Source organism: Saccoglossus kowalevskii, chromosome 9 (genome assembly GCF_978046115.1).
Source record: "Saccoglossus kowalevskii chromosome 9, keSacKowa6.1, whole genome shotgun sequence".
NCBI lineage: Eukaryota > Metazoa > Hemichordata > Enteropneusta > Harrimaniidae > Saccoglossus > Saccoglossus kowalevskii.
This window is the reverse complement of record NC_140649.1, coordinates 6809650-6837560: the sequence shown is the minus strand read 5'-3', so window position 1 is coordinate 6837560 and position 27911 is coordinate 6809650. Positions and strand designations below refer to the sequence as shown.

At 35.2% G+C, this 27911-nt stretch overlaps 1 protein-coding gene across 1 annotated transcript; it reads left to right on the top strand.

Moving 5' to 3' along the window:
- The first annotated feature begins 526 nt into the window (after positions 1-526).
- On the top strand, positions 527-27250 carry LOC100374507 (ATP-binding cassette sub-family D member 3-like). The gene is given in 20 exon segments (XM_085503098.1): positions 527-655; positions 11323-11412; positions 11781-11832; positions 11921-12079; positions 12587-12613; positions 15068-15138; positions 15292-15415; positions 16323-16432; positions 16540-16769; positions 17166-17263; positions 19863-19954; positions 20192-20295; positions 20692-20770; positions 21940-22081; positions 22314-22364; positions 22366-22380; positions 22735-22848; positions 23279-23374; positions 23520-23681; positions 26189-27250. Coding segments are annotated over 20 exon segments (2016 nt in total). The 5' UTR covers positions 527-533; the 3' UTR covers positions 26267-27250.
- Positions 27251-27911: the final 661 nt, after the last annotated feature.

The window sequence follows — 27911 nt, the reverse complement described above, 5'->3', positions numbered from 1 at the left end:
TTGTCACCACTGTTGACTATTATAGAAGAGTAGGTGTTATACCCCAAAGCTCGTGATATCACTGCAACACATATCGGCAGTAATGAAGCCGAAAATATCAGAAATGCAGAGCTCCGAGCGTTTTCTGGCAGTCTTTGTAACAAAGCTTTCTATTGGTCGGTAAACTTTCTATCGCGCAACCACGTGACATACACGATTATGAATGGTATTACCGCACGGTGTTGTAGAGAGAGGAATGTCCGAACGGAACAACACCGTGCAGGCGGACGATGTGCTTTTCACGTAGCTTTACCAACACCATGTAACTTTGCAGGTTTATCACGTGAATTCACCCACTTTGCATGCGACTTTGCAGACTGGATCAAATGAAACATAGTATAAAATTTGCTACAATTGCTAATGTATTGCATCATATTGTCTGTGAGTATGCTTTTTTAGCGTGTGTGTATTTTAGTACGAGCGCCCTCGATTGTTCATTTTTATATATTCCTGTGTGACCTTTAACCCTAGGGGAAAGATCATTCGATTTGATCATGGCGGTATTCAGTAAATTTCTGCGTGTATCGCCGAGGAATTCTGTTATAGCAGTAGGCATTGCTGCGGCTTTGTATTATGCATCATTATCCAAAAAGCGTAAAGGTAATTTGCCGAAAGGGTGAGTATATAGTTTTGTGTGATGGCCCATATCCGAGTCATATCCAACCACCGGTGGGGTCATTCCAGTTTTTATCCACAACCCCCCTACGGATGGATATTAAGGTTATGACACCCTATGGATTCAAATCCACCATTCAGGTGTCGGATTTTTGTTCACTAACACACCCCCTGGAAACTACTGATTTGACGTATACGGATGGGTATGTGAAAAAATTATACCCCTCGGATACACACAAAAACAGAACCCCTTGGAAAAAAAGCTGTGTGACTTGCAAGTGGCCTACTTGGGTCTTCTAATTATAAAACAGAAATTGGTAAATTGGATGGTATGTTGCAAAGAGCAGTGCAGTTGGAAGGAATCAATGATTTTTTTTTTTGGGGGGGGGGGGTCTGCACAACTAGAGTGATGTCATAACGTCACCTAGAGGGATGTTTGTGTCCCACATTGCTTTGTGCACCTTTTAGTTGAATGACTTTTGTCATTGGTGTTGATTTTTTTTTTATTGTGATATATCTCTAGTAATTGCAATGTAGAAGTACGTTCAACTGAATGGCCAGGTAATTTGCGGACTGATTCACAAATCATGTGTATGAAGCAATATGGCGCTCAGTGTAAATGCAAAAATATACATCTAGAGTGCATATATATATGTAGAGTGTAATAAAAAAAATTTATTGCTCATAATTTGCAAGGTCTAATGACTATTGGTAAAACTTTAATACACAGGTTTACTGCTTTGGATTTAATGTCACAAAAACATTAATTTAAAGTTGTATATTTAGTTGAAAGCCCTTTGTAAATAGGTTAATTTGACCCCCTTAACCAAATCCAAAAACAAAATCCAGGACAACATCTATGGGTTTTGCCTGAAAAATGGTCAAGTTATTTAAGTTAGGAAAACAACTTAAATCCCATGATGCAACAGTGAGTAACTTACCAACATTGGCCTAGAACGACACACAAAGCAAGAACAAAAGGGGTTGCTAAGGTAACGTGCCAAACTTCGGTCAACATACACTTGATGTCAGCATCGCAGCACAGCAAGTTTTGCAAAGAAGTACTTGAATTCAATTGCGCCCCAAAATGATGTCGCTGATCACTCAGTTGTCGCGGCGTATGTTGTACCAAATTTTGACTTCGGCTTTTTTTTCTAAGTGCATGCGACCTCTCACCAATGTATTAAAACACTTTGAATTTATACTTTGCGTGATTATATTTGGTCTACGCGGAACAATAAACTTTCTAAACATTATCTGAGACCATGCATGATGTATATTCACAAAATCTTATTTTATATTATGTACGTCTTCCAAGGCTCAGGCAAATAAAACAAATGTTTTTCTGCTAACTATTATAGACTAGTTTCCAAGCTTTTGACTAAGGCAAATTTATTTAATTTTCTATTAGAAATTTTTGTGATTCTTGTAATTTCCCAGTCATTCATGGTCTTGACAATAAATGTGAATTGCTGTGCGAGCCTAGAGTTAGAATAAAGGGAATGAACGCGAAACTTTCTAATTATGCCAGCCAGTAAAATACAGAGATTTCAAATATTATAAATAAAATGTATACAAGTGTTGTAATGTCCGATGTAATAGCCACATGTCGAGTTGAGTTTTTTTAAAATTTATAATGTGAACTATTCCAGCTCATGGATGCCAATGAAATTTGAGAACAACTGAAATGTACAAGTCAGACTCTTTTAAATGAATGTATCAAGTATACACATGAATTATTTGCCCCAACACATTGGTTTATTCTTTATTCTAAGTTGCGACTGATATGTTTGTGTGGGCTTGATCGGCACAGTCGTAGAATAATAAATAGATTTTCTTGGGTTAAAACAGTTTGCGAGCAGGGGTACAGCCACGTATGACTGCATGCATTTTAAAAGGGCGTACACCCTCCCCCCAGGTCTCTTGGCTGACAGATTTTTTTTTTACAAACCTACCCCTTGGAAGCTTAAAAATTACGACCGCATGGATTCACATCATCTATGGGGAGTGTGCATGATATGAAAAAAAAAATATCAAAAATATGACCCCCCTCGGAATTAAATCATCTGTAGGGGTGTGGATATAGAAAAGAAAATAGTCAAAAAATGACACCTCTCGGAATTGGACCATCCATACTTTTTGTAGAAATATGACCCCTCGGATTTAACCCATCAGTAGGGGGGGTGTGGACAAAAACTGGAATGACCCGTGACGGACAAGTCAATCCGGCACACCGATTTACAGAGGGTACCGACAGAATGCACCAAAACTTGGCAAAAGGTCAAATCAGAAAGACTGCATCTGTATTTCACAACGTCTAAACAATTATTTGCTTGTACACTTTATCATTATCATCGTATAGCATATACAAATCTCAATAAATCACAACAATCAGGGAACAACATGGTTTGTAGTTCCATGCAATAATTCACTGGATTTCGATCCAATTCGCACCAGACGAACTCGCACCACGATCATATTTCGGCACAGATCTAGAAGCAGTACCTACACACGAATTGGTGACGTCATAAAATACATGACCTTCAATCGGGGTCGTTTCCTCGGTATATACGAATTGGTATATACAAATTACAATAAAGATACTTAAGACATTACACATAAGGTAAAACAAATCATGTGACAATATAATGATAATAACGGTAATAAATCCTAGCTTAACAGTTGAACAGAACGCTCATATAGTCAGTCGGGTGACGCCGAGGGTCACGAACTGTGTTGCAAAATGGCCGTGTGGTTGAAACTGGGTCATGGAGTGATGGGTGAGGAAGACATCATTAAACACTCAAAATCACAATAAAACGGGGAAGTGGTTGCATATTACGGCGTAGCCAACATGGGAAATAAAAAAACGCCCAATACAAACGACATGGGTTCGAATCACACTAGATACACACTCACCAGAACCGAAGCAATCAGAAACCAGCAATCGTTTTGGCTTTTCCGTTCAACTCATCGGAACACTGGAGTTGTTAGAAAAATGAACACCACTTAACGACCAACGTCTTGGCGTGGTACACAAGCGTGCCATCAAAATAAAACAAAATTAGCTTGAAAAGACAGTGGGTTCGAGTCCCGTTCAGAGCTACCGTGAAAACGTAAATCAAATGAACTGAAATCTCTCAAACCGTAAACAAGTAAACAAAGAACGTCGCAAAAAAATAATAAACCTCACAAAACTCCACCATACAAAACTGAATGAATAAATAATAAAATAACTAACGTCTTAAACTGGACGACGCGCAATTTGTTCAACAGTTTCCAGATTTTGACAAGAGATAAACAAGACCCAAGTCAAGGTAAGTTTTGTTAAAGTGTTGATGGCGTTCCCTATATTACGAAAACAATTCAGGCAACAGACGAATATCTTCTGTGGTGTTGTTGAATTTATACTGTGTCTGCGGAATTGTTGATTGAGGGTTCGAAGCCAGCAGTTAACATTTTGTTAGAAAGTTTCACAATTGAATCAAATATCCAAAGATACCAGTATATTTATTTCATTATTTTAACAACTTGCAATGGTGGAAGTTGGTCAAGCACGAGTTCTTACACCTAAATAATTATCAAAAATTGTCGACACATTTATTCTCTCAACCTTGTAGAGGTGGAAATTAATTAAACAACAGGTATTTACTCACAAATATAATGATCAATATTTGTCCATACATTCATTCTGTCAATTTAAAAACTTGTAATTGTTGGAATTAATCAAATGAGAGTTGTCTACACCAAAATAAGTTTCAAATACTTGTCCATACATTTATTCTCTCAATTTAACAACTTGTAATGGTGTAAAATTATTAAATGAGAGTTGTCTACACCAAAATAAGTCTAAAATATGTGTCCACACATTTATTCTCTCAATTTAACAACTTGTAATGGTGTAAAATAATTAAACGAGAGCTGTCTACACCAAAATAAGTCTAAAATATTTGTCCGCACATTTATTCTCTCAATTTAACAACATGTAATTGTGGGAATTAATCAAACGAGAGATGTCTACACCAAAATAAGTCTAAAATATTTGTCCGCACATTTATTCTTTCAATTTAACAACCTGTAATTGTGGGAATTAATCAAACGTGAGTTGTTTACATCAAACTAAGTATTAAATATTTGTTGAGACATTTATTCTCTCAATTTAACAACTTGTACCGTAAAATCTGTATTAGAAGCCGCATCCCTAATAGAAGTCGTACCCATTCTTTTTGAATAATTGAGAACCAAAAATTCATCATTTCTCATATGTGTAGATGCTCTAATAGAAGCCGCATTCCCTCTGTTGCATTGTACCATTTTAATAGAAGCCGCGGTTTCTAATACAGATTTTACAGTAATGGTGTAAAATAATTAAACTAGAGTTGTCTACACCAAAATTAATCTCAAATATTTGTCCACACATTTATTGTCACAATTTAACCACTTGTTAATAGTGGAAATTACTTAAACGCGACTTGTTTAATCAGTTGACATCAATGCAACTTACCCGCAGACAGTGCACAACAGAGTATCATTATTGAGCAATTATAAACAGGAACGTGTCTTGGCATTAGGGTTAGGGTTGGGTCAGGTATGGGCAACGGAATTATTAACAGGAACGTGTCTTGGCATTAGGGTTAGGGTCGGGTCAGGTATGGGCAACGCAAATGGCAAACACCCAATTGGCAAGATGTACACTAACGGGTTATGGCATGCATATAGTTTACACAAGTAAAAACACAAAATTGGCAATTTTTTGGACAATTGTAACTCAATAATAGAAATATGTTGTATTTCTATATATATACACACTATATAGTCTTATCAAATGCAAACACATCCAGTCAATCCATTGTGGTCTTGTGGGTCAGTTCTCTACATAGTGATCAGGAGGACCTGGGTTCAATTCCCTTGCCTGCCAATCTTTTTCTCGCAAACACCATTTGGAAATAAAGCTAAATATGACAACAAATTATTTAATTTGCATGACTACCCACATAGCTCAGTTGATTTGTACTATGTCAGCAATGTGAGCGATCGCTGGTTCGAATCCAGTATGTTTAGTTAGATTTTTGAATGCTAGTGAAGACAGTGCTCCTATGAATAGAACTTAAATCCTAACTCCTGTGTGAAGACACTTGTGGTACAGTGGACAAGACAGTGCACTGGGAACTCAAAGATCGCAAGTTCGAATCACGGATTGGACACTCCTACAAAAGACATCAAAGACGTTAAAATCATAAACAGCGGATTCAAAAACTCAAGTCAGGAAAACAAAACACAAGAATACTACCCCACAAGGAAGCCAGTCGAAGTCGTCGAAGAACGAACACAGTTGACAGCTGTAGGTCACGTGCAACAACAGACACGAGGAGCATGGCTGCTCTCCAAATGCGTCACTTCTTTTGTATTGACCCCCTAAGGATTGCTAATCCCCCTTTCTAACTCTTTCCCCAAAAATAATATATCGCCCCTTTTAAAATGTATTGACCCACAAATTAATGAATATTCATGAGCACAGAAACTGCTACGTCATGAATAAATTAGCATAATTAAAAAAAATTTGCATAAAGTGTAGGTACTCCTTCTGGAGCTCTGCCCAGAATCAGTTAATCAGCGGCAACCGGTACAACCGCCTATGAGTGGGAGGCGAACGTACCGGCGACTGACTAACCATGCCGACCCTACTGTAGGTCATTTTTAAACTCAAAGAAAACGGACTGGCGATTTCCGGTAAAGAACTGCATTTATATCGAATATTTATACCCGACAAGAAGTCCGCCATCGGGGCGCTGATGGAGTGCGTGGTGGCGGGGGTCGACGACAGACAATGGAAGACTACTGTAGTACATTCAAAAACTAGTAACATGTTTTTTCAACGTATGTGTCTTAACGGGCGAAATAATATACGATAGAAATTACATAACATCGGAGTTCTTGAAATTATTAACGGCGAAATAATATACGATAGAAATTACATAACATTGGAGTTCTTGAAATTATTAACGGCGAAATAGTATACGATAGAAATTACACTACATCGGAGTTCTTGACAAATACTAACGGCAAAATAATATATGATAGAAATTACATAACATCAGAGTTCTTGAAATTATTAACAACAAAATAATATACGATAGAAATTACATAACATCGGAGTTCTTGAAATTATTAATGGCAAAATAATATACGATAGAAATTACACTACATCAGAGTTCTTGACAAATACTAACGACGAAATAATATACGATGGAAATTACATAACATCGAAGTTCTTGACGGCGAAATAATATATGATAGAAATTACACAACATCAGAGTTCTTGAAATTATTAACGGCGAAATAGTATACGATAGAAATTACACTACATCGGAGTTCTTGAAATTATTAACGGTGAAATAGTATACGATAGAAATTACACTACATCGGAGTTCTTGAAATTATTAACGGCAAAATAATATACTATAGAAATTACACTACATCGGAGTTCTAGACAAATACTAACGGCGAAATAATATACGATAGAAATTACATAACATCGGAGTTCTTGAAATTATTAACGGCGAAATAATATACGATAGAAATTACATAACATCGGAGTTTTTGAAATTATTAACGGCGAAATAATATATGATAGAAATTACACAACATCGGAGTTTATATATATATTTACACATAGAACAATGACTTACGTTGTATATAGTTCTGAACGCATCTCATTATCACGGCGGCAAGAGCAATTACTCACAGGTTGCACGGTAGTTTACTCTGCTGATTTTCTACTCTGTTTGCAGTATACGAGTGTATGAAAACGGAGTAAATTCTCTGATACAACATTCATGATTACTAGACAGTTTCATATCGTGGATAAGCTGTCCAAAGCTTCACATTCGTCCACCCAATCGGCCTCATGCCGATCATGAAAAATACGAAATAAGCTTAGTCTATGCAACGCTGTATAATGATAATTGCGTATCCCTATTGGGATTTTGACTAAAATGTAATACAGATGTGGATAAAAACAAACAATTAAAATGAGAATAAAAATACACACAATCAAACAAGCAAATAAAAGTAGAAAAAAAATGAATGGTAAAGTAATTTGGAATCTTTTCCATATTTGTGTTGGTGAATGTTTGGTTTACTAATGCATGTACATGACTTTATCTTGAGTTAGCTGACTATATTGTTTTCAGTTTTATCTCTCTTGTTTTGAAACAGTTTTCTTTGTATTTTGCTATTTCTATTATTGTTTTTGCATCTTTATTATTTAAAAAATATATGTATGTGTTAATGTGTTTATTGAACATTGAAGTCTATTCCCTACTTGAATTCGGATTGGTCACAAGAGATCCTGGCACCACAATACGTACAAGAGAACCCGGCACCAAACGTGGTGTGGATTTACTATTGTTCAAGGTGTCAGCGTTTGAACCTGCGGACTTGGTAATGTGTGACTTGCGCAAGTATTGCGCTATTTTACCCTTGTAGGAGGCGTCAGTATTTGAACCTGCCGGTTCGGTAATGTGTAGCATTCATAACTGGCGTAGATCGTCTCAGGCGTCGGTATTTGAAACTGCAATTTTGGTAATGTGCAACTTACACAAGGATTACGTAGTTTTAGCATATATATAGCGATAGCCCCGAGTACAGTCCTGTAGGTTGGCCTCCTTCCGCTGTTCATTCGGTTCCCACAGTCCTGAAAAGTCGCATAGACCGATGATTCGACACCCGCCTACAAATTTATGGCTCTCTGCAGTTTTCTTTATTTTAACCAGCTAAAACATCTATCTAGCGACCACAAATACCTTTTTTTGGCCGAAAAATGAACCTACAGTACTGGAACTAGTTTTACGCCAAGAACAAGATGGTGGCGTATGTTTTCGGTTGACATTGAAAATTGTCGATTTTATCGACCCTGGTGGGAAATCTTATGTAATTTTGCTTCCAGTTAAGGTATTTAGAATAGTTAGACGTATCGACCTGTTTATTTTTAACTGCAAAGCTGAATGCCTCTTAAATCGCCCAATACATTAGTGGTGGTGCGAGTTGGCATTGGTGCGAGTTAGCATTGGTCCGAGTTGGTCTGGTGCGAGTTGGTTTTGGTGCGAGTTGACCTGTGACCAGTTCACTGACCCCTACTGTGGTTAATGGTACCCAGGTTTTTTTCTAAAAAAAAACTGCAAGAGGGAACACTGCAATTGAGTGGCGCCACCAAGTTAAAATGGAGCATTCTATGGCTTCCTTGGGGCCAAAATTACTATCAGACAGGTCACAGCTGTAGACTGTGGCCACATGTGATCCCTGGTCAATCAGAATTTTAATGGTTGCCAGTGGATCTGCTCCCCAGAGTAAGAGGGCGCTGCACTTCTGTTTCCTTGTTCAAAAAAAATCCTGGTATCATAGAAATGAATCTCCCCTTCCTTACTGAGTACTTTGTGTATACAATCATAATTACAGCAGTTAACTTGGGATTAGTATAGAAAGTTTCTAAAATCAGAATCTGAATCGATAGATACACTGATAGATATATATTTTATTTAACACAAAATTTTGTGTGAACGAAAACATACCATAAATCAGTGGTCAAGAAAACTATTCTCAACAAACATACAAAAACAAAAAAAATACATTTACTGTAAAATACTTAATTTTCTCTTGGATTTAATTTTTGCTGAAGTAATGATTTTTTCTTTATTTCACATTCAACTTGTGAAAATTCAGTGAGATAAATTCCATACAAAACACCCAAATAGTTTTTTCAGCGAAAATTAATTCCAGCTAAAATAAAGTTATATCACTTAGACCAAGCCCCTTAATAACTTTTTATATCTAACAATCAATCTATGGCAGTTATTTTAATCAAGCTGGTGTTGCACAAAAATATTATCTTTAAGACTGGATTGCCTGGTTGTCAACTGTTTCTTCTTGATGATTGAATTTCAAATGTTTATGGACAATTTGTGTTGATTACATAGCCTGGAATCTGATAGAATATTATATTATTATTTTAATAAACAGAAAAAAACATCTGTCATCTGCTCTATCATGCAGCCCACTCTTGTTACTGACTGTGATATAATTTGGCTGCTCAGGATAAAAAACAACAACATATTTTGGGGGTAACAACTCGATAAATAAAGGCATTTCAGATATTTCTACTTGTCTGGGTTAATTGTACATAACAAGGGTGCACAACTTATTCCATGCATTGTGATTTCATTGAAACCATATAATGTAAACTAGTGTACTTAGTGTTATTCAGTATTCATATTCCCACACTAATTCATAATATATAAATAAAATATAATATTTTCCCATTTACTTTCTGCAGAGGGTATTTCACCCTAATTTTACATTTTAAAACTTTTATATTATGAATGGAAGGACACAGAATTTTGAGAATCATTTGGAATGATGGAGCAAATTTACTAACTACAGTACATTTACCCTTTCTTGTTTCTGTGTATCCTTGTTTTCTAATTGAGAGTTAATTAAAACTCAGTTTTAATTAATTTTGAAATAAACATGCTATTACTTTATGTGGAGTTTATACATAAGAATTCATACTTACAGAAAAAAGTAAAATGTGCCCTTGTCATTTTCAGCACATGTCATTGCAATGGTTATACTCTCTATATCTCTGTATCTACCTATGCCAGAAACATGTATACTAATTATAAGTGTGTTTTTTTTGCCCCATTCAGTAAGAACATATAAACTATTACTATCTTTGTTGGAACAGAAAGGACATCATCTACAAATCATTATTTGATTATGTCTGAATAAGGCAATAATGTCAGTTGACAGAAACTACTTTAAAAAACAATTCTGACATCATCAGTCAAATTTGTACATTAATTAGATTTTGAGTGATCTGTTTTTTTTCAGGTTTGTACAATTTTACTCAGACTGACAGAAAGCAAAAATCAGTGATAGTAATTTTAATGGCATACAAGTGAAAAATAACAGAGTGAAATATTAGATATTATATTTTATAGTTGGATATATTATTCTTATTATAAAGAATAACTACATGATTCATTTTTCACACCATTATCTGTAGTTTATATACAGAGGTGGGTCAAAGGTCACTGTACACTGATCAAAGTACATTAGACTTTGATAACATTTCTGTTCATCTCACAGTGCTCTCATATGCTAGAATCTCACCAATTTTAACAAATTTGTTACATAATATATATATGACAAAGGCCTACCAATTCAGTGTTGTTACCATGACAACAGTCCCATATAAAAGTAAATCAGATACACAACATTTGATCATGTTGTAAATGACCTGAAAGTGAATGAAATAAAGACAAAATTACCATGAAACCGATATGCTATACTTACATGTATGAATAGGTGAAACAAACTTCTGTTGCAATAATTAAACAATTTGTTTTTGAACTTCTTTTTTAGCTCAATGTTGAAAGGTTGATCTTTCAGAGGAGGAACATTGCATTTTATATACCTTTACTCTCAGTCTCTCTATACCTCTTGTGTAGATTAATGCGATCCTGAACTGCCTATATGTATACTGTCACTCAAATAAACCTCATAGTATTTACCGGTATATATCATGTATATAAATTGTAACAATATCCTAACTTACAATGAATGCAGTAAGACAGTGGAGTATATGCATCATCACTTTATTCTTTGCAGTGTTAGCTCACCCCATCTTGGTGTTAAAATTGGGGAGAAACAAACCGGTGGTTCAAGAGATAAAGCAGCATTGGACAGACTCTTTCTCAGGTGAGTTCAACTATTAAGAGAACTGCTATTTACATGTATTGTGAGTAACAAACTTGCACAATCCTATTTAATCCTCACAAAAGTAGTCCGAAACAGAGACTTATGTTTTGCTTACAATCCATACATCCAATGTCATTTCTTGGAATTGTATAAAGACATAAAATAATAGCATACATATGCACGTTGATCTGTTTTTTATTTGGTTTGGTTTTGGCTAGCCTTAGTTCTAACTATAAAAGTACTGATGTGGCTACTTTATTGCAAATCATGTATGGATCCTTGCAAAATTAATCAAAATTAAATTGTTTTATTGTTAATTCTGCCTTGGTACCTACAAATATTTTCTCCTTATATTTTTTTTTTCCCAGTCGCATGTGGAGAATTCTTAAAGTCTTAATACCAGGATGGTTCACTTTGGAGGTAAGTTGTTCTGAATGGTCATTCTGAGATCTTATTTCTGTCTTCTTTTATATCTTGTTATACTCTTCTCATCTATTTTGTTTTGTAGACTGGTTATGTTATACTAATAGCTATTATGTTAATAGCTAGAACCTACTGTGATGTCTGGATGATATCCAATGGTACTGCTATAGAAAGTGCTATTATTGGACGAGATGTCAAATTATTCAGATATTACCTATTTAAGTTCATCTATGCAATGCCAGCAGTAAGTATTTCTTCTCTCTTTAACTAGTTGCACCTCAGATTTATGAAATTAATGATACCCCAACTTCTTATAAATGTGGCCACTTGTAAATGTGGACATCTCAACTTCCTATATAGATCAGGTCACCTCAACTCCTTATAAACTCAATATAATTGTGGACTCCAACTTTTTATAAATGTGGCCATCTCAACTTCCTGTAAATGTGTATTACACCACATCTTTCAGTGAATCTGGACACCTTAACTTTATGCATGTGAAGGCCTAAACTCTCAGTAAGTGTCTACTACACCTCAACTCCCTGTTAATGTATGCCATCCAAATTTTTGTGCATAAATGTGGACACCTTAACACACTGTAATTATTGACATCCCAATCAATTTCCCCATGCCCAGTAAATTGTGTCATTTCCGGTGTAATAAAAATAATTTAAAATAACTTTGTCTCAATATTTAAACAGTTTATCAAAATTTGAATGCTTAATTATTTCTCAATTTTTGTATTCTTCAGATTTCGCTTGTGAATAACATATTAAAGGTAAGTAACACTTCTGTAATATTGATTAGCTAATACTTTTACAGTATGTGTTCATTGATTGGCTAATACTTTTACAGTATGTGTTCATTGATTGGCTAATACTTTTACAGTATGTGTTCATTGATTGGCTAATACTTTTACAGTATGTGTTCATTGATTGGCTCATACTTTTACAGTGTGTGTTCATTGATTGGCTAATACTTTTACAGTATGTGTTCATTGATTGGCTAATACTTTTACAGTATGTGTTCATTGATTGGCTCATACTTTTACAGTATGTGTTCATTGATTGGCTAATACTTTTACAGTATGTGTTCATTGATTGGCTCATACTTTTACAGTGTGTGTTCATTGATTGGCTCATACTTTTACAGTATGTGTTCATTGATTGGCTCATACTTTTACAGTATGTGTTCATTGATTGGCTCATACTTTTACAGTGTGTGTTCATTGATTGGCTCATACTTTTACAGTATGTGTTCATTGATTGGCTAATACTTTTACAGTATGTGTTCATTGATTGGCTCATACTTTTACAGTATGTGTTCATTGATTGGCTAATACTTTTACAGTATGTGTTCATTGATTGGCTAATACTTTTACAGTATGTGTTCATTGATTGACTCATACTTTTACAGTATGTGTTCATTGATTGACTCATATTTTTACAGTATGTGTTCATTGATTGGCTCATACTTTTACAGTATAAGTTCAATGATTGGCTCATACTTTTACAGTATGTGTTCAATGATTGGCTCATACTTTTACAGTATGTGTTCAATGATTGGCTCATACTTTTACAGTATGTGTTCAATGATTGGCTCATACTTTTACAGTATGTGTTCATTGATTGGCTCATACTTTTACAGTATGTGTTCATTGATTGGCTCATACTTTTACAGTATGTGTTCAATGATTGGCTCATACTTTTACAGTATGTGTTCAATGATTGGCTCATACTTTTACAGTATGTGTTCATTGATTGGCTCATACTTTTACAGTATGTGTTCAATGATTGGCTCATTCTTTTACAGTATGTGTTCATTGATTGGCTCATACTTTTACAGTATGTGTTCATTGATTGGCTCATACTTTTACAGTATGTGTTCAATGATTGGCTCATACTTTTACAGTATGTGTTCATTGATTGGCTCATACTTTTACAGTATGTGTTCATTGATTGGCTAATACTTTTACAGTGTGTGTTCATTGATTGGCTCATACTTTTACAGTATGTGTTCATTGATTGGCTAATACTTTTACAGTGTGTGTTCATTGATTGGCTCATACTTTTACAGTATGTGTTCATTGATTGGCTCATACTTTTACAGTATGTGTTCATTGATTGGCTCATATTTTTACAGTATGTGTTCATTGATTGGCTAATACTTTTACAGTATGTGTTCATTGATTGACTCATACTTTTACAGTATGTGTTCATTGATTGACTCATATTTTTACAGTATGTGTTCATTGATTGGCTCATACTTTTACAGTATAAGTTCAATGATTGGCTCATACTTTTACAGTATGTGTTCAATGATTGGCTCATACTTTTACAGTATGTGTTCAATGATTGGCTCATACTTTTACAGTATGTGTTCAATGATTGGCTCATACTTTTACAGTATGTGTTCATTGATTGGCTCATACTTTTACAGTATGTGTTCATTGATTGGCTCATACTTTTACAGTATGTGTTCAATGATTGGCTCATACTTTTACAGTATGTGTTCAATGATTGGCTCATACTTTTACAGTATGTGTTCAATGATTGGCTCATAGGTAGACTTTTATAGTATGTGTTCGGAGTCGCTCGCCTGTGTTCCAAACTCTCCTCAAATAAAAGTGCCATCCTCTTTCAAATAACTTGTATCAGCCATTGAAAATTTGTATAGTATTCTGCCTTAGCAAGAAAAAACGAACATGCAAATTATCTTTGGCTATAGCGTAATATTTTCATATTTCAGGGTATTTTGGGAGTTAAAAACCTATATCACAGTAATATTTATTCAGCAAAACACACACATATTATCTCTTTCTCAGTTCATTTTTTCTGCAAAAATCATCTTTTTTTTTAACTGGTAATCCACGATTCACAGCTGTATTATATAGGTCTTCTAGCTGTCTTTTAAAAATTGTTTCAAATATGCCGCTGACTTTTTCCAGGGTTGCCTGTCTATTGTTCTTTTGCCTTTTCATATTTTTGTCCTACCCTCGCCTGTTACTAGATAGGTTACCTATGCACAAAAATAATTACATCGTGTCTATCAGTAATTCGGGAAGCGAGAATTCACTTATGCTAGTGTACCGGTATTGTTCTATGTACCTGCATAACTTGGTAAGTGTTATGCTATAATATGCTTGACTATACACTAGCATACCTCCCAGATATGTGACATTAGTCTTTCCTGGTTATAGGCTACGAGTTAATTGCTTTTTTCTTCTTTTCAGTTTGGCTTGAATATGTTGAAGTTGCGATTTCGTCAGAGACTCACTGATCATTTTTATGATAAATATCTCAGGTGAGAATATATGCCTGGAATATATATATAGGTATTCGCTGTGTTATCTCTATGATGAATCAATGAGATTCTTGATGATGCTATCATTTTTCTTTTAACTTTCTTTTAACTATGGAGTCATCGCAAACTAATATCTTTTTATATTTTCATTAGGGGGAACACTTATTACAAGATGACCAACCTTGATAACAGAATTTCCAATGCTGATCAGTTGTTAACACAGGATACAGAGAAATATTGTAATAGCGTTGTGGATTTGTACTCCAATCTAAGTAAAGTATGTAGCAAATCAAGGATGGATAATTAAGGGCCTAGATCACACAGAAGTCATGATTACAAGCTCATACAGTGAAATAGTGCATAATTTTACTATGACAGCTGCTGAGGCAGTAGAATTCCGAGCAAATATATCTACTAATGTCCATCCAGGACAATAAATTTGTGTTATTTCAGCAGCGCAGTTTATATTCCACTAAATTCAGTTGGATCATGGTTTATTGTGTGTACCTCATGTTATCCACCATGTCCACCCTGCGATATTGCTTGACAATAGAGACAGAATAAGTCTGTACACTATAGAGTGTACAATTATCATAACACTTTACTACAGATGCATTACTTTACACTCAGTAGATGTAACATTTCACCACAGCAGATGTAACACTAGACGCAGCAGACGTAACACCTCACTCTAGCAGACGTAACACTCTAGCAGACATAACACCACAGCAGATGTAACACGACACACAACAGACGTAACACCTCACTCTAGCAGACGTAACACTCTAGCAGACGTAACACTCTAGCAGACGTAACACCACACACAGCAGATGTAACACCTCACTATAGCAGACGTAACACTCTAGCAGACGTAACACTCTAGCAGACGTAACACCACACACAGCAGACGTAACACCTCACTATAACAGACGTAACACTCTAGCAGACGTAACATCACACACAGCAGATGTAACACCTCACTATAGCAGACGTAACACTCTAGCAGACGTAACACTCTAGCAGACGTAACACCACACACAGCAGACGTAACACCTCACTATAGCAGACATAACACCAGAGCAGATGTAACACTACCCCCAGTAGTACGTAACACTTCATCACAGCAGATGAAACATTTCATCCTTGTAATCTTATTAATATTTCTTGTACCTCCTTTGTTGCAGCCTTTACTTGATATTGTCATTTACATAAGAGAGTTAACTGGAGCTATTGGTATCCAGGGACCAGCCAGTATGATGGGTTATCTGGCATTTTCCGGCCTCATACTAACCAGGCATGTATTACCAACTTTACCACGAATACAAGTGAGCGTATGTTAATGTATGTATACAAATAAGCCTTACCGTATAGAAATTTATAAATAATCTTTCCTGTCATTAGATTAAGAAGACCAATTGGCAAAATGACCGTTACTGAGCAGCGTTACGAAGGGGAGTTCCGCTACGTGAATTCACGTCTTATAACCAACTCTGAAGAGATTGCATTTTATCAAGGAGGAGAGCGAGAGAAGAAGACCATTAGGGGGACGTTTGCTAAACTGATCGGTCACCTCAATGATTTCGTCATGTTCAGGTTCAATATGGGATTTGTTGATAATATTGTTGCCAAATGTAAGTATAATGGCCACCCCTGTTTTACAATGATCTGACCATTGTAACAATATATTGGCGTATACCATTCTCAAGTTTAGGGATGTTTTTAAAAGGTATTAGATACAGAGGCAAGATTTTCAAATAAAATGTTATGAATGTCAAAACTATTGATAAAACACAATAATTTTTAATGCAGTCCATTTTTGTTTCTCATTCTGTTGCTATGCTGTCTTTTGTAACTTGATTGTTTTATGTTTTACAGACCTTGCACTCGTAATGGGTTACCTTGTTGTTAGTCGTCCATTTTTAGACCTAACTCACCCAAGGCATTTACATAGCTCTCATAATGAGCGATTGGAGGTAAGAATCCCATAATGCATCATATTATGATATCACTTCCTGCTTGTTTTACAGATATTGCTACAGTAGTGGGTTATCTTGTTGTAAGTCGGCCATTTTTAAATCTCAGTGATCCAAGGCACTTGCATAGCTCTCACACTGAGCTTCTTGAGGTAAGAAGCAATCACAATCATCACATTGTGTCAAGCAATTATCACTTAAATCATGATATCTTCACAATTTCCTGTACATAGTCACATGAAACTGATGATTGTGATTTGTTAAGTTACATACTGGCATCATACAGGGTCTGAGAAAATATGACTGAGATCATTTATCCATAAAAATTGTGAAATCTTAAAAATTTGGGTTTAGTTCATAATCAGACAGGGACTATGTCATCACTGTCATTTAGTCGCATCAACTACATTACATTCATATTTGGCTAATATCTCAACTATTACAATCTGACAGGGACTATGGCATCACACTATCTGTTAGTTGTCTCAACCACATTACATGCATACTCTGCTAATCTCAGCTATTACAATCAGACAGGGACTATGTCATCACTGTCATTTAGTCGCATCAACCACATTACATTCATATTTGGCTAATATCTCAACTATTACAATCTGACTGGGACTATAGCATCACACTATCTGTTAGTTGTCTCAACCACATTACATGCATACTCTGCTAATCACAGCTATTACAATCAGACAGGGACTATGTCATCACTATCTGTTAGTTGCCTCAACCACATTACATGCATACTCTGCTAATCACAGCTATTACAATCAGACAGGGACTATGTCATCACTATCTGTTAGTTGTCTCAACCACATTACATGCATACTCTGCTAATCTCAGCTATTACAATCAGACAGGGACTATGTCATCACTATCTGTTAGTTGCCTCAACCTCATTACATTCATACTCTGCTAATCTCAGCTATTACAATCAGACAGGGACTATGTCATCACTATCTGTTAGTTGCCTCAACCTCATTACATTCATACTCTGCTAATCACAGCTATTACAATCAGACAGGGACTATGTCATCACTATCTGTTAGTTGTCTCAACCACATTACATGCATACTCTGCTAATCTCAGCTATTACAATCAGACAGGGACTATGTCATCACTATCTGTTAGTTGCCTCAACCACATTACATGCATACTCTGCTAATCTCAGCTATTACAATCAGACAGGGACTATGTCATCACTATCTGTTAGTTGCCTCAACCTCATTACATTCATACTCTGCTAATCTCAGCTATTACAATCAGACAGGGACTATGTCATCACTATCTGGTAGTTGCCTCAACCACATTACATTCATACTCTGCTAATCTCAGCTATTACAATCAGACAGGGACTATGTCATCACTATCTGGTAGTTGCCTCAACCACATTACATGCATACTCTGCTAATCTCAGCTATTACAATCAGACAGGGACTATGTCATCACTATCTGTTAGTTGCCTCAACCACATTACATTCATACTAGGCTAATCTCAGCTGATATAATCAGACAGGGACTATGTGACCACTTTTTAGCTCCGCTGTCGACTTTGTCGAGCGGAGCTTATCATATGAGTGATTGTCCGGTGTCCGTCGTCTGTCGTCCGTGTCAATGTTTTACATTTTCGACTTCTTCTTGAAAACTACAAGCCTGAATGCTTTGATACTTGGTGTATATGTACCTTGGGTAGACCTCTTATAGATTTGTTCATTTCATGATCATATCTTCAATTCTCTAATTTTGGTGAATATTTTTGTCATTTTTGGTAAAAAGTGATATTTTCGACTTCTTGTTAAAAACCGCAAGTCCAATTGCTTTGATATTACATATATAGGTACTACATGTGGATCTCTCTCAGATTTGTTCATTTTGTAATGATATCTTCAATTCTCTAATTTTGGTGAATATTTTTGTCATTTTTGGTAAAAAGTGATATTTTCAACTTCTTGTTAAAAACTGCAAGTCCAATTGCTTTGATATTACATATATAGGTACTACATGTGGACCTCTCTCAGATTTGTTCATTTTGTAATGATATCTTTAATTCTCTAATTTTGGTGAATATTTTTATCATTTTTGGTAAAAAGTGATATTTTCAACTTCTTGTTAGAAACCGCAAGTCCAATTGCTTTGATATTACATATGTAGATACTACATGTGGACCTCTCTCAGATTTGTTCACTTTGTAATGATATCTTTAATTCTCTAATTTTGGTGAATATTTTTGTCATTTTTGGTAAAAAGTGATATTTTCGACTTCTTGTTAAAAACGACAAGTCCAATTGCTTTGATATTACATATATAGATACTACATATGGACCACTCTCAAATTTGTTCATTTCATGATGATATCTTCAATTCTCTAATTTTGATGAATATTTTTGTCATTTTTGGTAAAAAGTGATGTTTTCTTCTTGTTAAAAACCACAATCATGTATGGTCGAAAATAATATTTGTGAATTCTTGTTGAAAACAGCAAGTCCCATTGCATTGATACTATACATATTGTTCATTTTCTAATGATATCTTCTGTTCTTTAATTGAAATGTGCATTGCTAACAACAGAGCTATCTTTACTTTTCTCAAACCATTATTTGAACTTTTCCAACCAGACAGACTTGACACAGTTGTCAGATTTTGAGTAAAAGTTTTGAAAGTTAAAGTTAAAATTGTTTTCTAGTATTGTTATGATGTTAATAATTATCATGGAAGATTACATTATGATTTTGTCTTTTACAGGATTACTATAAGTCTGGTCGGATGTTGGTTAAAATGGCTCAAGCTATAGGGAGAATCGTATTGGCAGGTAGAGAAATGACGAGACTAGCCGGGTAGGTTTATGACTCACTTTCTGAATTTTCTGTGGATGTACCATGTTATAAAACTCATTTGTAACTTACTACATGTGTTATTTGCAACAATGATTGTAATTCCAATTGTTTGGATTTCAAGGAAATGTATCCAACTATGGAGAATAGTGCATAAATGGAAATGGTCCTCTTTACATTTTGTATGCAACATTTTCATCTCTACTTTGTATGTAAAGACTATTTTCTACTGTATTTCAGTTTTACAGCTCGTGTTACAGACTTGATGAGTGTGTTGGAAGACCTCAATCGTGGTCACTATGAACGAACAATGGTTAATACGTCATCCATTGCTGGAAACCGAGGTATTTAAAATTCATTACACTCTTGTCAGTTTAGGAGATGTATTCATGTTACCAATTTAATGATATCAGTTTCAAATATCATTGCATGTGGAAATTGCTACATACCATTTGACTTAAGGCACAAATTAAAAGAATCATAATTTAACTAAAAGTGTGAGAATATACTTGTCACTGAATACTTGACATCTTGAATTATCAAAATTGCAGATTAGCTAGATTAGCTGAATTAGCCAAATTAGCTAGATTGGCTAACATATGCTAGTTAAATAGACATTGCAGTCAACAAAAAAATACAAAGAAATTTTTTTTTTCATATTATTTATGCCATTTTGGAGGAAAATTATGCAAACTGGCAATAGCAATATTTTGATGGTGGACTATTGCTTGATATTTTAGTAGACTCTGACAGTGAAGAAGACAGGCAGCCATTGGTCCCTGGTAGTGGACAGGTCATACTGCAAGATCACCTGATCAGGTCTGTTAGATGCTAAAGATTTCATAATAATCAAGCGCCCACCCCCCACTTTTGTGCAATTTTTATATTTGGGGTCACATTCAGCAAAGTGCCCACCCCTTCAAAATGCAACTAATTTAAACTTGGTCTTTGATCATTGCTTAACGAATACTGGTAATCGTTTTTATATGATACAGTGTGGATATTGCTGCCGTGAATATGTTGTGAATGCGTAGAGCACGGTAACCGTGCATGAACTACGCTTCAAGAAAGACCTGTTAATAAAAGTAAAATGTAGTAAATATTTCATGCCATATTTAGTTTACTGGTACCTATCAAAAATTGCTAGTACCGGTAGCCAGTTTTTTGAAAAAATCATGTCATTTATTCACCGAAATTAATTCCAACAGATCGTACTTCGATATCGATAATTCACTTCCGCATTGCATTTCCAGAAAGTCTTCTGTAACTTCCAAAGAATTTCGTTGGTACAATACAGCATTCTGATTGGTTAATAACCGACTTGACCCATTAGATCAAAGGACGTTGTTGCAGGTCAAATCATGCAAATACATCATGGCAGAAAGATTTTGATTTTGTTCCAACAGACTAATATTTTTAATTTCGTTAATTCGTGTAATAAAATGTGCATATATTTTGTGACCATTTTTTGTTACTTCATTGTAAAAGTCACCCCTAAAAAATAATGATTTTCTGAGTTGAGGACCCTGGGCGCTAATGCGGTTGAGTACAATAGTTACCAAAGTGGAGGCCAATATTTAATCTTAATGACTCAAAGAGGAAATTATCAACCTGAGGGTCATTAAAACTGAATATTGACTAACACTGAGGGCCATTAAAACTGAATATTGACCAACACTGAGGGTCATTAAAACTAAATTTTGACCAACACTGAGGGTCATTAAAACTGAATATTGACCAACACTGAGGGTCATTTAAATTGAATTTTGACCAACACTGAGGGTCATTTAAACTGAATTTTGACTGACACTGAGGGTCATTAAAACTGAATATTGACCAACACTGAGGGTCATTAAAACTGAATATTGACTGACACTGAGGTAACTAAATATTTTGTTATCATGAATAAATAACAAAACATAAATCTAAAAATGTTTGTGTTGTCTGAGTGTGATTGTACTGAGTTGTGGTTGTTATTATTTTTTCAGGTTTGAACACGTTCCCTTGGTAACTCCGAATGGTGATTTATTGATCAAAGATATGACATTTGAAGTTCCATCTGGTATGAATGTGTTAGTTTGTGGTCCTAATGGATGTGGTAAAAGTTCACTCTTTAGAGTACTAGGCGAGGTAATATTGGATTTAGAAACGGAAGACATTGTACATCTCTATTAGTTAATTTTTTTATATTGCGGATTAAGCTCCTGTCTTTCCTATCTTGAGACCTGTGCAACACAGAATAAACTGTGTTCTACTTGCAATACCAAAGTACTTGAAATGTTTATATCATGGAATAACTCAGTTTTAACCATTTTTTTGCATCATATGTCACTCAACATGCACATAATTGTTTAATTTTCAGTTATGGCCTCTTTTTGGAGGAAAAATGACAAAACCTGAGAAGGGAAAGCTTTTTCTACATCCCACAGGTAAGCTGTAAGACTAATAACGACTATTGCATTCCTCTTCTGAATTAAGGCATACTCCGGGTATTCATATGCTTTGGTAATTTGTACAATTATTGTACCGGATTCTGCCGTAAATTTTCCCTCGACCATTAAACGGCAGTTTGCGTTTTGAAAAAAAATAAAATGGGAACAAGAAATCGCGTAGGGCATTTTTTCGGCAGTTTTTAAGGTGTTTTTTTTAAATATTTTGGCGAAGTTTCTTTGCTAACCAGAAAATATCACACAATTCGTAGATGAATAAATAGTGTTACAGATTCTATTTATACGATAAAAATGCAGGGTAGTATAAAATCAGATATTGTTTTCTGATTACAGAGGCCGTACATGACGATTGGTACATTCCGTGATCAGGTGATATACCCCGACAGCAAGTATGACATGAATAGTAAGGGCTTCAGTGACGAGAGCTTGGAAGACTACTTAGACAAGGTATCTGTATAGACAGTCCACAAATGAATAGTTAGAAACATTGTACAAATTATTCAACCGCAAGATACAAAAATATACGACAACCAACGAATTAGTATGTCTGTTGCAATCATGCTGTGAATCTGGATATGTACGTAATATACAAGTTATTAATACTGTTCAGTGTGTTGTCATGTATCACCTTGTCTCCTGTCTGTGGCAGTGCTTTCCTCACAACAAATAGTATAGTGTCCTTGATGTACATGCATGATAGTCCCACAATGAACATGTACAGTTACAATTCACAGTTAGTATCACTATACATATATGCTATTATATTTGTGTCTTTGGTTGTATTTTGTGCTCCATTGAAAGTGAAGTAAGAAATAGAAACAGTATACAGAGATATAAAAGACTTTGATTGTGAAATTTATTTGTGAAATTATTTCAGGTTCAGTTGAGTTATTTGTTAGAGAGAGAAGGTGGATGGGATTCTATACAAGATTGGATGGATGTACTCAGTGGAGGAGAGAAACAGCGAATAGCTGTAAGTAAAACAAACCTGATTTTTGTCGTAAAGATGAATATATACATCTGTAATCATTTGCTGTGCACACTATTGCTTGTTATCATCACAAAACAAGAGAAATGTTAGTTGCCATGGTAACTTTTATGTAAATTATTTCCCTTAGATGGCACGTGTTTTTTACCACAAACCACAGTTTGCCATCTTAGATGAGTGTACTAGTGCTGTCAGCGTGGATGTGGAAGGGTTCATGTACAACTATTGTAAAGAACAAGGTATCACATTGTTTACAGTCTCACACAGGAAATCACTATGGAAACACCATGAGGTAAACTTAACATATTCAGCAATATCAAATAACCTATTTTGAAATCAATTGGTGAAACAAGTTTATGAAAAAAATGTATTCACTGGTTTGCTATATTAGTCCCTGTTGAACAAAATCTGGGTTCCTTCCATGCTTCTGTGTGATTGTCTGTATGTCCAACATCATCAACACGGACAGTTGGTACAAAGACAAATCTTATTTGGAGACGTATACTCATTGATTAGTTTTTCATTCCTTTAATCGTCTGGTGGCCATTTTAGCTCCAAATATTTGGACCAATTTCATTCAAACTTAGTATTGACGTTACTCATATAGAGTTACTATTACCGTACTTATCCGGGTAAGAGCCCATGCCTGGGCAAACGCCCACCCCCCACTTTTGACACAATAAAGGAGTTGAGATCATATCCGGGCACACGCCCAGGGGGTCTTTTTCTACACAAAAAAAACTATTTTCTATTCGTTGACTGTGGTTGTATTAACAGTTGACTTTCTTGAAGACTGTCGTGATACTTATAAAAAATTTTAATTGCGTAAAACAAGGGGTGAACGCAAAATAGCTGTGACAGCTTTCTGCCTTCAGGGCAGCGCGTTCTGAATCCTAACAGTCAGCAAGTCTATAAAAATATATATTAAAGCAGAAACGGTAGTTCTCTTTTTAAAATATGTCGTGGCCCTAAAAATGGCCGGCTGTTTGGTTTGTGCTTCCTTAGTAACTTAGAAACGATTCAGGCAAATCGAAAGAAGGAGAGCCGCAAGTGTCGCACTCGATCGGCTTTAGAGCCCGTCGACAATGAAACCAATGTTGCAATATTGTAGCAACCCGTACCTGGGAGAGTGGTTGAAATCTTGTTATTTTGGCTTTATAAAATATTTTGTAGCAGCTTGCGAATCTATAACTGGGGTCAGCAATTTTGCAATGTCACGCCAAAGACTGCCAACTTTTTTACCATCTTTCATCACCGTCTTGAAAATATTCTTCTGTCGTTGGATAAAAAAAAACTTCCTATTTCAAGTCCACCGCGATATCCATATAGTGAGACATTCCAACCGCCGGAACTTGCTGAATGATAACTTTCACCGTGATTAATAAGCGTTGAGTCTGATAAAAAAGCAATGTCACGATTTGACCTTTATGATGAAATACTAGTAGTGATGTCATTATTAGCCAATCAGTAAAGCAGATGCATAAAGGTCAAAGACGATTGCTAGACTGTAAACAAAAGCATCGTGTGCCATCGCAGTAGAGCGACCCCATTTTTCTTGTCTCTTTATTATGATTAGACATGAATGAAAAGTGCCAAGCTGACAGACTGCGAAATCCGTGGATTAAAAGTGCTAAGTCTAAATTGTGTGGGACGATATCGACGAACTTCAGGAATAAGTTGTAGGGATTTTGTTTGGCGGCTACAGTGACGCCGACTGGACTTTGAGGGTTTTGAGTTTGACGAAGATGGCAATGAACGTACAAATACAGATCTGAGAAGGTTTTTTCAAACAGCTATGAATTTTTATAATTTTTACTGCGTAAATTTGTAAATTATTATTGATCTTGTATGACGGTTTATTGTAATTTGTGGAGACCGGTAATCATTTTACACAGTTTAACCCCTGACATTTTAATTCATTTTGAGTTCACGCGTGTTTGTCGGCGGGAAAATCCTAATTCAAATGATTCCTCACTGTCGATTTTTATTATTTCTGTTTTTTTGTCACATTATAAGCAATACATTATTTTTGTTCTACTTCTAGTGTTGCATATTGTTCATTTATTTCCGTTGCATGTTTTCATTTGTCGTTCTATTCCCTGCCGATTTTCGCGAATTTTCGTTTTTTTTGCCGGGGATCTCCTGGCAAACGCCCACCCCTTCTTTTTGGCAATTTTCCATGTTCAAGACCCTGGGCTTATACCCGGATAAATATGGTAAACTTGTTTTGTGATTACTGTTACCGTTTTGCACTTTCACAGATTTGGTTTGAATCTCGTACAAAGACACATCATGAATGATGGCATACAAGTGATAATAAAATAAATGCGATTAATTTACCAGTATTTACTATATGGGGGCAGCCAACCATTGCATACAAACACCTAATTACATGAAGAACCTAGAACACTTTCCTGGAGTTTTTGAAACCAAAATTGTCATCTAATTGTAAAGCCTTTGCTGATGAGTTCTTGAGTTCGATGATGATTTTTTGTGTACACTGACTGTGACTTGAATACATGTTGATTGATTGTTGTCTTCAGTTGTTTTTAGGTTTCGCTGAAATTTAGCCATTTTTCTCAAAAACAATAAAATCACAAAACATGTCATCAACTTTTTCTCAGACATGCTGATTTTATTCAATGATATTTCTTATGAGCATCACACTCATGCATTTCTTTTTTTGTTATATGATTGGATTTTGTGATTTGGTAGCCGTGTCTTTATCAATATTATGTTATATGCATTCTTATGATCAATGTCAAGTTAATCTACTTTATTCACTTTTTTTTTTTATAGTACTTTTTACATATGGATGGACGTGGCAAATATGATTTCAAGAAGATCACAGATGAAACTATTGAGTTTGGTTCGTAATATCTTGAATCTCTTTCCTGAGAGATCAGTCTGTGTTTAGTCGACTACCACATTGGATGTTGTTGGTCAGTGCAGAAAACCATGTAATTTACAGCATAAATTAGTTTATATTTTGTAATATGATTCATTTGATTCTGGAGGTATAATTATATTATTGGAGAATTTTAACTATATTGTAAATAAATTAAAATTTGAGTTTTGCACTTAATGAATGTGTTTTTGATAACTGGGTTTAATAAGACAGCACTAAAGTATTTGACTTTATGTCTAAACTGTCATAAGATTGTTGTAGCCTGACATGTAGGTGTGAGTGACGCCCTCGCAGGCCGAACAGCATCAGATCTCACTAACACCTGACAGAATTATGTATGTCTTGTCGGCAAAATCATTCTTGCAATGAGTTTCAATTAATATTCATTTTGGTGGTCATGGTAACACCGTCAATCAAAGCCATGTTTGCATTGTCGGCAAAAATCACAAACTGTTTTCAACAAAACGATAAACATTTGGGGGAAATTTGCCAGCATCTTATAACACATTATGTCAACAAACAAATAAACTCTTCCATGAATGGTTACTCTTTGATGGCTGTCACTGCAATTGGGAAAGTGAAAAACTACATCGTTCTGTCAGACGCATGTTGGGTTTGGAGCACCGCGGAGGGCACAACTCGCGCGATCTCATCAGGCTAAAGATTGTTGCTGATGGACATTATGCAAACTTCGTAATTAAATATGCAAAACTACACATCTTATTTGTTTGCTGTACATGTTGAGATAGTGGTATTGTACATCACCCTAAAGGATCCAATCTGTGTTCAGATCAAATCTATAAATCAGTAGGAAGATGATATTATAAGTTTTTAACAATGTGACAGTGTAATAGTATTCATTTTCTTTCTGAGTGTTTTACATTATGTTCTATAAAGATATTGATTATAATTATTATATTTGATTATAATGACTATAGTTTGTCTTGAGCCAACCCTCTGCCTAATTTTGTTTTATTTCTGTGTGTTCTAATATTACACAAACACGCACGTCTTATCGGCCTTGTAACAACATTGGATTAAACTTTTAATATAGTTGATCGATGAATTGACTTTTAATATAGTTGATCGATGAATTGGCTTTTAATATAGCTGCGATATGAACTTGATTAAAACGCTTTCCTATATAAGGTTGTGTTTTAATTAAAATCAATTACAATGCAATTCGATGTAGAATTACGTTTTAATTAAGTTTGATTAAATAAAAGGTGAATATCCCGTGACTGAACATAGAAATGTTTGCAAAGCTTAGATTTAGTAAAGGGGTAGGTATGGTATAATTATATTAATATATTATTATAAACTGAACCATACCTTCACCTTTTACTAAACCTAAGCTACGCAAACTTGACATAAATTGGATTCAATATTAAATATAAATTATGAAAATAGTGAGGGTCGTTACAATGTAGGTTCTGTCGTCACAAGTCGGTGTAAAGTTAAATTGAAGTTATCACAGCATTGTTAGCACACACACACACACATACATGAGAGGTCAATAGTGTCTCTGTTAAATGCAGGAGATATAATTAATTTGTGTATGTGTGCTAACTTTGTGATGTAATGAAATGTACATTGCAGTTGTAACTCTATGAT